The sequence below is a fragment of the Heteronotia binoei genome, chromosome 8 (genome assembly GCF_032191835.1).
Source record: "Heteronotia binoei isolate CCM8104 ecotype False Entrance Well chromosome 8, APGP_CSIRO_Hbin_v1, whole genome shotgun sequence".
NCBI classification, from domain to species: Eukaryota; Metazoa; Chordata; class Lepidosauria; order Squamata; family Gekkonidae; genus Heteronotia; species Heteronotia binoei.
Window position 1 is genome coordinate 60,193,582 of NC_083230.1, and position 16,319 is coordinate 60,209,900.

At 40.2% G+C, this 16,319-nt stretch overlaps 1 protein-coding gene across 3 annotated transcripts in view; it reads right to left on the reverse strand.

The window, feature by feature from the left end:
- Positions 1-16,319, reverse strand: part of PPFIA2 (PTPRF interacting protein alpha 2) — a 487,757-nt gene that overhangs the window by 69,561 nt on the left and 401,877 nt on the right. For all 3 annotated transcript variants that reach the window (XR_009555743.1, XR_009555744.1, XM_060245141.1), the window contains 5 exons: positions 14,133-14,268; positions 12,955-13,175; positions 9,600-9,837; positions 8,147-8,176; positions 3,471-3,601 (listed from right to left, as the gene is read on the reverse strand). Coding sequence is in view for 1 of the 3 variants with exons in the window: in XM_060245141.1 (XP_060101124.1) it covers positions 3,471-3,601; positions 8,147-8,176; positions 9,600-9,837; positions 12,955-13,175; positions 14,133-14,268 (756 nt within the window). In the remaining 2 variants the exon portion in view is untranslated. The remainder of the gene's footprint in view (positions 1-3,470; positions 3,602-8,146; positions 8,177-9,599; positions 9,838-12,954; positions 13,176-14,132; positions 14,269-16,319) is intronic.

Consider the following 16,319-nt stretch of genomic DNA (forward strand, 5'->3'; position numbering starts at 1 on the left):
AACTTAGTTGGTCTTAAAGGTGCACTTGTCTACTGCTTTGTTCTATTGCTTCAGACCAACACGGCTGCCTACTGGGATGATTCTGATTAAACTCTTTACGAGATTAAACTCTTTATAAGAATTTAATTTTTAATTTTTACACTTCAGATTTGTAAAAAACCAAAACAGTTGTTACCCAGGGGTGCTGCCTCCACCTGGGGAAGCACCCTACTAAGAGATGGGTGTGACGGACTCAGGCCCTTAGCCTGAGTAGCTGGGGAACAGGCTTGCAGCAATTGGCTGGAACGTTGCCCAAGCAACGGAAAAGTATCCTTTTGAGGTATGCTCAGCAGAAAATCAACTCAGGATTTTTAGTCTGAGCCAGGGGGTCTTCGAGAGAAGTCTTCAATATACTAGTCTGAAGTGAAGACAGTGGGCTTAGGCCGGGCAGTTGTAAAACCAACTGGACAAGGTGCTGAGAGCGGCCAGAGTGGCTGAGCTCCTTGTGGCAGACAGAGCTGAGTGGACTCTGTCCGGAAGAGGAAGTTTTCAGTTGGTTTGAAACTCTCTGAGGGAGATTTTGCCGGTGCATCAGGGCAATCTTCAAGTACAAACTAGATCACACAATTACACACTGAGGGGAGAACTGGATTCTGGGGGTCAGCAGAGGTACCCAAGACTCAGACCAGAGGACTAGATGTGGGGCTGAGATGCATCGGTATAGAGGGGTGCGAGTCCTGGAAGATAGCTAGTGTGAAAGGGTCTGTGAGGGAGAATATTGACACAAGTCAGGAGTTCTCTATGTGTGTGTGGAAGAGTGACTGAAGTTTGTTATTTATATGATTTGGCACTGCCTAAGTTAGGGTAAAACATCTGAAGAAACAGCATTCTGAGTGTCCAGAAGGCACAGACAGCCTGTGTTAGGTAGAGTCTAGTGGGACTCTGAAACCTGCCTGGTTTATTGTTTATTTTTAAGATCTTCTGCCAAAGACTTGTTATAGTTTTACCTCAGCCTGAAAAAGTCTCTCTGTAATTGTTTTATTCTGCCAACCCACTGCCAACTGATTTGCCTCCTGCGTATTGAACAGTTATAATCAATATTACTTCATCCCCCTCCTTGTCTTTTGTTACCTAATAAATATTTTGTGGTTGTTAACGTTAAAACCGTCTGGTGCCAATTATTACTAGTTCTGATAGGATTTCTGTGAGTCTGACTGAGGGACTGAGGGAAGGTGACTGAGGAGAAATTTAAAGTGGTCACCTCCGAGTAAAGCCTCTGACCGGGGTTCCTCACAATGGGGTCTTCCAGTCTTTCACTCTGAACCATGATCCATTGCAAAAAGCAGGCCAAGAGAGAGAAGCCATGCTGGAATGAAATACAGCATGTAGAAAGTGTTTGTGGTTCAGTAGAACAGCAGCAGCCTCATGCTAAGTTTCCTCCCCACACACACACTCCACACACACACTCCGCAATGGAACATGTAAAACAATGGGTCTCAGGTAAAGTATGCCTCATACCTTAATCTCTGGATAGCAACTGCTGGCTAATCCCTCCTGTTTCCATTAGTCCATCCTGATGCCTTTTTTGTTACCTTATGTTAATTTGTAGACCTATTTACACAACCCTCTCCTTCCTGTCCCCTTCCCTCAATATCTATGTTAAATTATCGCTAAACATTATATCATGATGATTCTTCATGACCAGTTATTAAGGGTAATTCACTTCTTTTGTCTTGAACTGGGAATCCATTCAGGAACCCAGGAAAGATCCATCAAACGACTATTAAGAGTCATCATAGCTCTGGGAGGGTCTTCACCCATCCAAAGACTATAAAACATGAGAGCAAACCTTGTTCAATCTGGGCACATAGGTTGTTCCCCCATTACTCTAAGTAATGGGCCTCAGACATGGCATGATGGCAGTGCACGTCTCCATCTTTAATTTCTAAATGGACATCTGTACATCTGGAACAGGTAATATCACCCTCTTCAACAATCACTAAAATTCCCTATTTTTCTAGCTCTTGATTTTGTGTTTTTGTACTGCTTGTGTGTGTGATTGTATTTTTACATATTTTTCTAAGTAAACATTAAAAAAAAATCTTAACTCTGGAGTCTTCCTTCTGATACTGTACCTTTGTATTATTGGAAAAAGATCAGCTCCTAAGCTCTACCAGGACCATTCTCTGCTCTTCCTCCTCATAAAAAGATGAGACCCCCCCTGCAATTTTGCTAACACAGTCTTATATAAAAAGATAGCATCTGAGTAATACAATGTAACCCATCCAATATATCTGTGTTTCACAGTAGGGCAGAACATGAATAACTGAAATAATAATAACCCCAATTTCACAGTGTATAACAGAATTCAATCAAGTGGTATTATCATGTGTGAGTGATTGCACATTAGAAGCATTCTATATCACACATAGCAGTTGTTTGAAGCAATTCTTGTTCCATGTGAAGGTATGTAACTAAGCCCCACAAAATGCCACTTAACATATTCTAAATGATGTTCATGGATTATATATCTGAAACTTTCAAGAGTTCAGAGGTATGGAATTCACATAGGTTATCACTACAGTTAAAAATCACTGCCCTATCATGGCTTTTTTCCTACATAGGCTAGCCAAAACCTAGACTATAAGGTTACTGGGACTAGCTAAATTTAGTGCATGAATACTTATTGCTATCATTACTTCCTCCTTGGACTTGCTAAATCCGTATTGTTGTGATAGAGGAATGCAGTATACCTTGATTAATACTCCGTTAGGCCCTGATCTCAGAGAAAACATTTTTCCCTGGGAATTAAGCCATAGACACCTCAGAGTTTAGGCTGAGAAGAGATGAGTTCTCCTTTATGGGGACAAGCAGGTTGGAAATTACTATTTGCTCACATGCCAGGAAGGGGCAAAATGGATGGCTATTTTGGTATCCTGAGTTGGACCATAAAAGTTTGGGGATATGTGCCCATGGTAGGGGTTTGAAAAAGGGCCAAGACAACATATGTGGGGACTCAAACCCAATCTTGGGACAGGCCAAAGTGAAACTCTCCCAGCTGAGAGAAGAAAGGTTAAAAGGTCTGACACACTAGAGAAAGGGAGCAAGCCACAACCAGGGAATCAGGAGAGATGGAGTGAAGTCTGCCTTGAGAAGCCTCTGTTTCAAAGTTTCAATGGGTTTGTGCCTATTCCATGGGAAAGAATGCCAAGGTAACATCACTGACTTATACAACAGATTCAGGTGGGTAGCGACAGTATGTGGGTCTGAAGCAGCAGAAAAAAAGTTCAAGTCCAGCAGCACCTTTAAGTCCAACCAAGTTTCATTCAAGGTATAAGTTTTCATGTGTATGCACACTTCTTCAGATAAATGGAAGTTGCCAGTCCATACATATAGGTAGAGGGTAAGCAGCAAATTAGCATACAGCTTTATTAATGTGAAGTGAATGCATCTTATTTGTTAATTAACACCTTCAGCAATGAACTCCTTACCTTCTAGCATCATTGTGGTATGAAGAAGGTAGAGTATGAGTCATTCTAATGGCTCGGGGTGTTGCAGGAGGGGAGGTTTCACATTTTATTGTAGCTTTGTCTTCATGTCCATCTTCATCAACTACTGCAATCTACAAATAAATATTTTTTAACAAATAAATAATTAGCAGGAAATTCTACTTAGAATCCCATTTTCTAAGTTGTGTGCAACTTAATATGGTGCAAAACCTCAACACATCTGCAAGTGATAAACCTTTTCAAGCCAACTGAACTATTAGGCATCATGAGACAAGTCTGGTAAACTAGACAGACACCAAACCAACATGGGTAGTCCTAAAAGTGTCCAAATGCATAGAAAGTTCCAGAAACTATACCAGGAGGGAAAGCGAGAAAACATCTTCCACATCTCACGTAGTTTCTGGGACCTGCTTATAGACATTAAGAATGAGTGGCTGAGTTTTTATATTCTGGTGTGGAGCCTTGTTGGTCTGAAGCAGCAGAACAAAGTTTGAGTCCATTGGCACCTTTAAGACCAACAAAGTTTTATTCAAGTTTTTGTGTTTCTGAAGAAGTGTGCATGGACATGAAAGCTTACACCTTGAATAAAAACTTTGTTGGTCTTAAAGGTGCCACGGGGTTCAAGCTTAATATGGTGTTTTTATATGTTGACTGAAATTTGTTAATCTTGCAAACAGTGTATTTGAAGTAATTTGGACAGACCAGGGTTCCCCAATGTGGTGCCTACCAGTAGTTCCCCTGGCTCTGGGCAAGCTTTTAAGAAAGTGGGCAGGTCGAAAGGCAGGGATTGTCATTGGCCTGCTTCGGCAGGGAGGGTGGGATATAAATTGAATGAAAATAAAATAAATAAATTCATTCAATAGTTGACACCACAGAGACCAGTCTAAAGGACTTGTAAGCAATTGGACTTGTGCTCCATTTACTTTCAGGCTTTCCTTATTTTTATTAGACTTTCTCTTTCTCCCCCACTGCCATTTACATTTGTTTCTCTTTATTCCATAATCTCTTTCTCTCTCCTTCCCCCAGTCAGGCATTTTGGGTTTGTCTCTGCTTCCTGTGGCAGTTATTTTGAAGTAACTGCAAACTCCAAAAGGTTGTGGGCCCCCTGGGGTAGAGGGTGTGGGGTTTGTTGATGAGGGAGGAAATGGAGGAAAACATAGCTCTTAAGCAAACAAATGAATGCACCTTAGAAATAAGTTAGGACAAAATCAGACTACAGGGTGTAAGGTAATCATGAACATAAGAACTGGTGATCAAGGTATAAAAGGCCAGAGAACTGGAGGAAAAACAGAAGACTGGGCCCACAGTAATGCCTTATGAGGGTAATGGGAACCACCCCCCCTACACACACACACTTAAAACAGTCCAAATGGTCATGTGCGCTATCCAGTCAAACCAACTTGGTAGCCTATAGACATTGTTAGAAATAGTACTTACATCTGTACTATTCTGGTAACATGGATATAGATCTGATATGCTATAGGAATAAATAATTAGCAGGAGCCATAACTAAGGTGCTATATACAATACTGAGTACTGAGTAATAACAAGTCTGCTTGACTTCACAAACAGGGTGAAGATCAATAGCTACATTACAGATGTCATCACGTTTGAGTGGAAAACTCATTCGCAAAGGTATAATATTTAGGTAGCTTAACTGTTTAGAAGCACAGATCCAAGCGGGCAGCTGTGTTGGTCTGAAGCAGTTGAACAAAGCAGGAGTCAAGTTGCACCTTTAAGACCAACCAATCTTTATTTAGAACGTAAGCTTTCATGTGCTCTTAAGCACACTTCATCAGATGAGGAATCCAGCGCAGTGAGCAAAGCCATTCATAGCTGAGCAGAGCCATACATAGCTGATAGGCAGTGGCCCAGAATGCAACATGGTACAGATTTAAGAACCAATGACAGTGAAGTAAAGTTATCTGGTAGGCAGTGGTTTAGAATGTAAAATGGTACAATGACAGAATAGTAAAATTAACAAATTGAGCAAACCTTTGATCTGAGTAGCATGAGCATGTGAAAGCAACAAAACAGTAGTATGTAAACATCATTCTAGTTTGCCATAGGAAAAAGGAATACAATAAAATATAGTGAAAATGGGTAAAGTATATGTAATGCGATATACAGCCAATATCCCTATTTTGAGTATGTCAATACAAATAATTATACTGATTACACAATTCTAAAAGAGAAACACATTGGAATACTGTGGATGTAAAGCTATACTCACTGAGAGTGGGTTTAGCATCTGTAATGAGATAAAAAAACAATATCCCTGTTCAGTCCTGGAGAGGTGTTTGTTCCAAGTTTCATAATAATTTGTAATTCAGCAATTTCCCTCTCCATTCTGTTCTTGACGTTCCTTTGCAGTAAAACAGCTACCTTGAGGTCACCCACTGAATGCTTTAGAAGGTTAAAGTGTTCTCCCACAGAGTTCTCAGTTCTGTGATTCCTAATGTCAGATTTGTGTCCATTTATCCTTTGGCATAGGGTTTATCCTGTTTGCCCTATGTAGAGAGCAGCAGGGCATTGTGGCATTTAATGGCATATATCATGTTGGAAGATGAACAAGTGAATGAGCCTGAGATGGTATAGTTAATGTTGTTAGGCCCAGTGATTGTGTTGTCTGAGTATATGTGGCAGCAAAGTTGGCACTTGGGTTTATTGCAAGCTCTGGTACTGATGTCCATGCTCAGATGAGATGCTGTACTGCTGTGGGTGAGGAGTTGTTTGAGAATGGGGGGCTGTCTGTGTGCAGGAAAAGGTTTACCCCCCAGTGCTTTTGAAAGAGAGCTGTCACTGTCCAAAAGAGGTTGTACGTTGTTGATGATACGTTGAACTGTTTTAAGTTGACAGTTGTGTGTGACCACTAGTGGTATTCTGTTATTTTCTCTTTTGGGTCTGTCTTGTAACAGGTTTTCTCTGGGTATCATTCTGGCTTTGTTGATCTGTGTCCTGACTTCATCAGGTGGGTACTTTAGTTCCAAAAAGGTTTGTTTTATCTTATTACAGATGCTAAACCCACTCTCAGTGAGTATAGCTATACATCCACAGTATTCCAATGTGTTTATCTTTTAGAATTGTGTATCAGTATAATTATTTGTACTGACATACTCAAAATAGGGATATTGGCTGTATATCGCATTACATATACTTTACCCATTTTCACTATATTTCATTGTATTCCTTTTTCCTATGGCAAACTAGAATGATGTTTACATGTTAAAAAGTAAATTAGGTGGACAAGAACATCACTATCCAATGTATTTCTCTTTTAGCTGTATTGACACACTCAAACAGGGACTTTGGTTGCTTATCCATTACATATATTGAACTCATCTCCCATTGTCACTGACAGACAATCTTACATTTTGACATACTACTGTTTTGTTGCTTTCACATGCTCATGCTACTCAGATCAAAGGTTTGCTCAATTTGTTAATTTTACTATTCTGTCATTGTACCATTTTACATTCTAAACCACTGCCTACCAGATAATTTTACTTCACTGTCATTGGTTCTTAAATCTGTATCATGTTGCATTCTGGGCCACTGCCTAACAGCTATGTATGGCTCTGCTCAGCTATGTATGGCTTTGCTCACTGTGCTGGATTCCTCATCTGATGGTGTGCTTAAGAGCACATGAAAGCTTATGTTCTAAATAAAAATTGGTTGGTCTTAAAGGTGCAACTTGACTCCTGCTTTATTTAGAAGCATGTCAAGTGTTTTGTGAAGCTAACTAATAAAATGTTTGTGTTCACATCACTATCTGTGTTCACATCACTATCACATCATTAGCTGGTCCCTGTATGGAAAACAAGAATCATACTGCAGAGCTCCTCAAAGATATGGGTAAAGGTCTTCATATACTCTGGGGGCTCCTTGTTATGTAGGAAAAAAACACATTGGTATGTAGAAAAAACACATTAATAAAAAGGAAGACTCTTCTCAAGCTTCCGCCCCAGGCCCAATGATTACTAGAATTTGTTCCAGAATGGATGGAATGTTTAAGAGCAGTTAAAGGAAAAAATTAGGTGAGGGAACAAAAAACACCCAGTTCAAGCCCTTGAGAAATTGTGCAATTATTTCCTGGAGTGAGGGTTCCTCAGTTTATACATACTCATTAGAAATGATTTTATTCATTATTCTTTATTAGTTAGTACATCTCAAACTTCAATAACCTTACTTGAGTTTAGAAAACTTGGTTTGACTCAAATATTCTGAAGTTTCCTCAACAATTACAAATGCTGGTCGTTTTCGCACTCACCTCCAGCCGGCGCGACCCCCCTCTTCACCGTGCAGGATCTGCGCGGATTTCGCACTAAATGCCGCGGAGCAGCCTTTTGCGCCGGAAACTCCCATCGCAAAAGCCGCGCAAACGCCAAACTGCTTTTTGGCGATTTACGTTTGAGCGGCTTTTGCGCCGGGAGTTTCCGGCGCAAAAGGCTGCTCCGCGGCATTTAGAGCGAAATCCGCGCAGATCCTGCGCAGTGAAGAGGGGGGTTGCACCGGCTGGAGGTGAGTGCGAAAACAACCACAGAAATCCATTTTATAAAATGATTCAGACAACTAATGGGAACATTAGTGACTAATGGTCTATCAGCGAAAATAAGGTAAGCCTTCATTAAAACACATTAAAATATATGCAAGTATACCTTTCTCCGATGCTTCCTAAGATCACTTGGCTGGAGTTGGTTTCAAAGAAAAACAGAGGAGAAATTTCAGATCAATAAGATATATTGATGACAAATTGTTTTTCATTTTTGCAACAACAGAAAATAACACTTGATATAATTGTAATGAAACCCAATACATAATTTTAAGATAAATTCCTTCTTTGTAAATATTCATGGACTAGAGCCTTCTTCTTTCTAGAATGACACAAAACCTCTGTTATCTCTGTACAACAGATTCACACAACTATCTGGAATGGTAATACAATCCTCTAGGGATTCTGACCCCAAAATAAACGTCAGCCTTGCAATTAGCTATCTCTTCATTTCCCTCTATTTATTTTTATTTCTGACAGTATTTTTGATAATAGGAGCTGGTATTAAAATGCATTTTGTTAATCTGTTTAAATTACTATCATATTTTAAAGTAAGTCAGTCATATCTGAGTATGTCAAAATATGCATTTCATATGCACTGTAGAATCTGTTATTTCTCCAAGGTTATTTCATGATTTACACTGTTTGGATCAATTGACTCCCTTCTGTTAAATGAGATGTGTTTGTTTGATGGAACAGTCTTCATCCAGGGGCAAGGGCTGATTTTATAAAAGAGAGTAATAGTCTTTTTTGAAATTCACAATATTAAGACCTCACTAACATCACAATGATTTTACTGCCCATATTATGTCATTAAAATTTACCGTAATAGAACCTTCAAAATGGTCACTTTGTGCTAACATTTACACAAATATAAGCTGGTATGTTCATCTACCATGGCACTGACTGGTTTCCCAAAGCAGTGATGGTTTGGAAAAGGAGACAGAGAGTGGTCTTTCACAAAATGTTCTTGCCTGAGGATTTTTATTCTGTAGCCACTGTGTAAATAGCAGACCCTTTTATCTAGGACATTTTAAATCCTGCCCTTTTTCTTTTTTTTTAAGAAACTCAAGGCATTGTATATGTTCTCTCCTCACCCATTTTATCTTCACAACAACCCTGTAATGTAAGTTACTTGGACAGAAAATGATGGACCATGGTTACCCAGAGAGCTGCATGGGTGATAAGGCATTAAAAACAGGACTCTCCAGTGTTAGTCTGGCACTATGACCATACCATGCAACACTGGCTCTCAAGAGACAGAACACAGAGATTCTTGTAAGAATTACTGATTTGATGATGACTTTCTGAAACTAAAAAAGAATCCTTACCCCCAGCAGCTTAACTGTTGGTTATGATACTTTCTGACTTACTGTATCCTGCATAACACAGACTGGGATCTTACTGTGTTTTGTGCCCATACTGAACCAGATTTTACAATACACAGAGACTTATAAAAAGTGGATAAATAAATGAACAGAGAGAGAAACAAATAACATCAATCAGAATAATCTTTGTTTTATTAAAACAAAGCATTAAGTGAAACTGCATGCCCTTACCAGTGTCATAATACCCATCCTATCCATTTCCCTGGCTGGGCTACGGGGAGTGAGTTTTGGAGTTGAGTGCCCACTGGGAGGAGAAGAGCTTGCAAGTGAGGAAGCTGTAATTGAAGCAGTAATGGATGTACCAGGATGCATCCTGGCCAGATTTAAGCCTTCTAGACTCACACTGGCCACTCTGTTTTCAATTTCTTCAGCACGCAATTCTGTTGACTCTTTTTCTTCTTGGATTAACCTATCCAAAATAACATGGAAGTAAAGGAAGAAAACAGCCTAAGTCATATCAACTATGCTATTTATTGCTTATGTCATTCATAGCCTGCCTTTCTCACAGAGACTCAAGGGACAATGTTTGATATTCTAAGCTCCATGTTAACAGTGAATTGAGACTCCACATCCCAACAGTTTATTAAGAGTCTTTTCATAAGTGATAGAACAATTTTGAGTCCAGTGGCACCTTTAAGACAAACTAAGTTTATTCAAGGTATGAGTTTTTGTGTGCAGGCACACTTCCTCAGATAACGTGATCTTCATGGGTAATGTTAAGAATAAATTTAGTCTGAAACAGCACTCGTTCTTGTACATATTTATGATCCCATTCAGGTCTAAAGGTCACTAAGGTAACAGTTTCACATATAAGAACTGTCCTGTTTGACTAGACTGAAGATAAATCTCATGAGACATTTTGTTTCCAGCAGAAGCTTGCCAAATTCAAGCTCACTAGTAGGACATGGACAACTTTCTCCTATTATCACGTCATCCAGGCTTCTCACAAAACGTCCTATTTTTTCACAACCAACAAACAAATTGTAATTTATTTTTAAGTTAATTTTTTCTTGACTATCTTCCATTCTTCATGTCAACACTTCCTCACATCCTAGATCAATACTTTGGCTCTATTTGCAGCTTTCATTGGGTGCTTTGACCACATTATGTCCCTTATTCTGCAGTTTCCATGAATTTCCATTTCAAAAACCATCTCCTTAAACTTTATTTTTCTCCCTTTCCTAATTTAACCCAGGCAATTATGATTACGGTAAGCAGATCATGAATGGCATTATGAGATAGTATGCTGTTTCAAGATGGTATGTTGTCAGACATATTATGTTGTTCTAGCATTGTGGGTCTGATTCCCTTTTACAACGGTGGAATTTGTGCATTTTGCATAACCATAGGCACAAAACTTTTATTTTGCTTTAACTGTGCACATTATGTAACTGATGTGTATTCTATATCAAATACATTAAGTCTAAATGAAAACTATTCTAATATATTGGTTAAAAGACTATTAATTAGGAAGTTCCTGATTAAAATTTTATCTTTGTTACCTATCAATCATCTTCTTCTCATGCTTTTTCAACTTCAAGATGGTTGGAATGGTTCTTTCTTCCTGTTCTTATCCTCATTACAGTTTTGAGTAGTAAGTTCAATTGAGATGTAGTGACTTGCCCATGGTCACCCAGTGAGTTTGAACCTGGTCTCCCCAATCCTTCTCAGACAATCTGGCTCTTGAGTTCACTGTTGCAAACTTTTAGCAAGGGTCTTAAACCGGCCTCTTTCTCTCAGCCACAGCCTGACAACATGAGTATAATACTACAGATCTAACTTATGTAGTTATAACCTGAGGTTTTTTTTTAAAATGTTCTTATATAAGAATTGCTGGAATTTCAACAAGACAATGGATTGGATCCAGACTAAATTCTCTGCTTGTGCAAGCCACTTCTGTAAGTGGAACATAATGTTGCTGCCTTTCTCCCTCCCAATACAGTCCACTGAGTTTCCTGAAATGTTGCTCCTGGGGCACAGGGGATCCTCAAGAACCTCATGAGAGGCCCCTTGTCCATCGTCAGGTCCAGTTTTGGACCATTTCAGTTGGCTCTCCCAGGAAGCAATTGACAAGATCCTGGCAGCTGTGAAGCTCACCACTTGTCTCCTTGATTCGTGCCCTTCCTGGCTGGTTAAGGCCTGCTGGGAGAGCATTCAGACTACTCTGGAAGATATCATCAATTTGTCCCTATCATCAGGGACTTTCCCAGCTGGCTTAAAGAAGGCAGTGGTGCATCTACTCTTAAAGAAGCCATCTTTGGATGCTACTGTCCTCACAAACTATGGCCCAGTTTCGATCTTATCATTCCTGGGCAAGGTGATTGAGAGAGCAGCACCGGTGCAACTCCAGGCCTTCTTGAATGATGCTGCTATCCTGGACCCATTCCAATCCAGCTTTTGCTCTTGCAATGGGACAGAGACTATGCTGGTTGCTCTCACGTGACCTCTGGTGAAATCTGGATTGAGGTGCTGCTGCTGTTGCTTCTTAATCTAACAGTAGCATTCAACATGGTTGGTTATGATCTTTTGACCCAGCACCTCACTGACATGAAGACATGCAATGGCTCTCCTCCTTCTTTCATGGTCAGGAACAGAGGGTGGTGCTTGGGAAGAGTTGTCCCAGCAGCACTCACTTGAATGTGGTATGCTGCAAAGAGCAATCCTTTCCCCAATGTTGTTTAATATCTATATGTGCCCCTTTGCCCAATTGAACCAGAGGTATGGGCTGGATTGCCATCAATATACTGATGATACCCAGCTCTATCTCCAGAGGTATTGGCCAGGGTGCTACAGGCCATGGTGGATTGATTTAAACAGAGCCAACTGAAACTGAATCCAGTGAAGAACAGAGTCCTGTTTCTGTACCTGGGTCATGGGAATTTGGGATCAGGTGTCATCTTGGATCGCTTGCTTTTCAGCCCTGGACCCAGCCTGATGGAACAAGCTCCCAGTTGAGATCAGCACCCTGCAGGATCTACCTATCACAGGTCCACATGGCCTGTAAAATGGAGCTGTTCCATTGGGCTTTTTGTTGAGACAGCAGGTGTCCAAAGTCCATTCTCAGCCTTCCCTGCTGATAGCCCTAGCGTAGTGTTCAGTGGCTCAGTACAGCACCTCTCAGGAGGCTTCCATCTGAATTTTACCATCAAGGCAACTTTCACTCTGGTCTATGAGTTATATGAAATTTCTGGAAAAAAAAATTGCTTAAACTTCTCAATTTTAACTGTTTAAATTTTATATTATTTTACCTATGTGACCTTGTAAGCTGCCCTGAGCCCGCTTGCAGGAAGGGTGGGACACAAATAGAAGAAAAGAAATAAAAATTGGGGGTCTGCTGAATTTCATCTGACCCCTTGTGTTAGTTTGGACCCAACTGAATATATATAAGTGCTTTGAATACTCAAAGAGCACCATATCTATGTTTATTCTATCATCATTATCATTGTCATCCTCCTCCTCACCATCATCATCATGTGTTTTTGCAGATGACCACAAAACGCCACACTTTTTGATTAAGTTAACATACCTGATTTCTTTGTTGATTGCATCTAGTTGCTCTTGAAGCATCATAGCAAGGGTTTGAGCATCAGAATGCCCACTTGGTGACAGAAGATCCATTGAACTAAAAATAGTGTCTCTGTCATCATCATCAATATCAGACATTTCAGTGTCACTCTCAAATGGATGGCTACTCAGAACAGTAATTGGCTGACTTCTGTTCCACTCATGATCTCCAAGGGATTTCACCTTATCAGAAAATCATAAAAATACATACTGATTATCCTAAAAAAAAATGCTAATTTTCACAAAAATTAAAAGCTGGAAAGTTAGCACTTTCAAAAATTGTTGCAGTGATTAACACTTAAACCATTTTCTTAATTTCTCATGGCTGCTTCATAACATTAAATTGACCTACATTTCCTGCTATTAGAAAAATACTGTGTAAATTATTTTCTTCTATAAGCAGACATAGTAATGGGCTATACATCATAAGACTATTTCTGATAACAGGAAGAATTTAATAGCATCATTCTTTGGCATTATCACTTGGATTTTTAAAAATGATATTTCAAGAATTATATATCATGCTAAAAGCATCCATTGTGGCCCAACTGTGGACTGCTGGTCATAAACAGGAAGTGAGGTGATACCAGGCCTCTGTTGAGTGAGTGTTCTTCCTCACCATTCTGATCTCCCACAGCTGTGGAATGTAAATATGGGAATTAATGCAATCCTAAACAGAGTTAGATCCTTTGAAGACCATTGGCACTAATGGGCTTTGAATGGTGTAATTGGGTTTAGGATTGCATTGTAAGAGTCACAAGTCCATCATTCTGTTATGACTAAAACCAAGGTTACCATATGTTGAAAAACAAAAAAGAATACATATTTCCAGACTACTTCAAACAAATGACCGCTATGATCACTTGTTATGCCAATAAAGGTTTCTGGAGTCTGGATTGCTATGACAAATCTCATTTTAAATACCCCTAGTATTAAAGCTGTGGTAACTACTAACTAGGAATATTCCTAACGTTCCAACCCCAAAAGAGGACATTTTCATCAGTTGTTTAGAAACACCCCAAAAGGGAAAAGGCACACACAAAAAAGGGGACACTTTGTAACCCTACTAAAACTGTTAGTTACGTTATACCAATAAAGCTTACTGCTTTTAGCAAACAAAAGAACAAGAACAACAAAAACCTTTGGTTCATCTCTTCGGATTCCCATACGGCCTCTCCTGGGTCTTCTTATCACTTTTGTAGATCTATAATCTGGTTGACTATCAACTATAGAGCCCACAGAGTACCTAAATTCTGCTGATGAATCAAGATGTGGCCTGAAAAATATTAGTGGCAAATGAATTAGAAGATAAAAACACATGAATAAAAGAAACCTATAAAAATTAATAATCCATTACAAATTTACAACACATAGGAACTTTTATCCTATAATTTAATTCCAGTAACAAAGGAGGTAGAATAGTTGATTTTCTAATGTACTATGGGGGTAATGAAACTCTGCAATATATTTTCAGAAACTGTCAGTAAAACTCAGTGAGAAATATTGTCTTGAGAGTGAGTGGTACAATAGAAAGAGTGTTGGGATGGGGAAGCCCAGGCTGAAATCTCTGTTCAGCTATGATGCTCACTGGGTGGCTTTGAGCAAATCATTATCTCTCAAGCTGATCTATTTCACAGACACATGTAAAGAATAGAACACTCCATATAACCTTCCTGAATTTATTGGAGTAGAACAAATAAACTCTGGTTCTCTATCATACCCAATTCACAGCATACCAGATAATACTGATGCAAAGATGTAGTTTGATTACCTAAATACAAAAGTTAGAGAATACGGGTCAAGATCAATATTGTCTGCTATGTCTGCTATGACCAGGGTATCAGGCAGAGAAAAAACATTTATTAACATCTGTTGCTTGAGATACTTTAACTGGATGTGGCAAGGAGTGAACCTAAGACTGTTTTCATGCAAAGTTCGCATGAACATATGAATCTGCCTTATACTGAATCAAACCCTTGATCCATCAAATTCAGTTCTCTGCTTGGACTAGCAGTGGTTCTCCAGAGTCTCAGTCGGAGATCTCTCACATCACCTATCACCAGATCCTTTAACTGAAGATGATGGAGGCTGGACCTGGGACCTTCTACATGCCAAGCAGATGTTCTACCACTGAACCATGGCTCTGCAACTAAGTCACAATCCCTCCTTCAGCAAAATATTGTAATCACAAGATTCATCATGAAGCTGACTATAATTCTATTCTAAAACCTTCCATTCTATGTGGGAGAAAGCATCACTTTCTGAAGAGATATGGAATAGGTAAAATGTACCTCTTTATTGGCAGCACTCCTGGGCACAGATTATGAAACCATGATGAATGCACTGTGTTATAATATAGTTTCTTTATTGTCATGAAACAAAAGTGGACTCCCATCTCAGCAAAGTCCACTTAACAAAGACATGTATCCAGGGCTTTTTTGGGGGGGTAGAAATAACCCTGCAGGAACTCATTTCCATATTAGGCCACACCCTCTGACATAACCATTGTTTAATACAGGGCTTTTTTGTAGCAAAGGCTCAGCAGGAATCATTTGCATATTAGGCCACACCCTCTGGTGCCAAGTCAGCTGAAACTGTGTTCCTGTGCATTCCTGCTCAAAAAAAGCCCTGCACATACAGGGTTGGTTTGCCCACTAGGCAAACTAGGCGGTTGCCTAGGGTGCCAGGAGGTAGAGGGCAATGAATTGGGCTCCCCTGTCCCAGTGCCCATTGCAAATGCCTAGTTTGCCTCTCTCCCTCCCTCCCTCCCTGTCGCAGCAAGCCTGCCGCTGCAAACCCCCCCCTCCTTCCCTTTGTAGCGCTGCACTCTGTTGCTGCCTCCCCGAACGCCATGCCACGCCACGCTCCCCAAGGTTGATCCTTATTGGCTTTGATGCGGCTGGTGAGGCTTCTACTTCTTTGAAGAGCATGCAACACAAGGGAAGACTTTGCTCCCCTCACTTCCAGTTTTGGGGAGGAGGGGGAGCGAAATCTCCTCTCGCGTCGTGGGCTTTTCAAAGAAGTAGAAACCAAGCCAGCCACATCAAAGCTACTAAGGACCAGCCTCGGTGTAGCGCAGCATGGCTCATGGGGGGTGGCAACGGAGCACGGCACTGCCAGGCAGTGCCACAAAGAGAGGGGGCGGTGGCAGGCAGCAGCAGGGGGACAGTGGGCAGGGAGCCTGCCTGTGGAGCTACGTGCCCACGGGCCAGCACTGTGCATGTATCAGATCTTATTGCAACAAATGCTGTGTCTGTTGTCATTTTCACAATGTGATGTAATGGACCATAATTTAGAATGTAATGAAATTATAATTTACATGCCAGG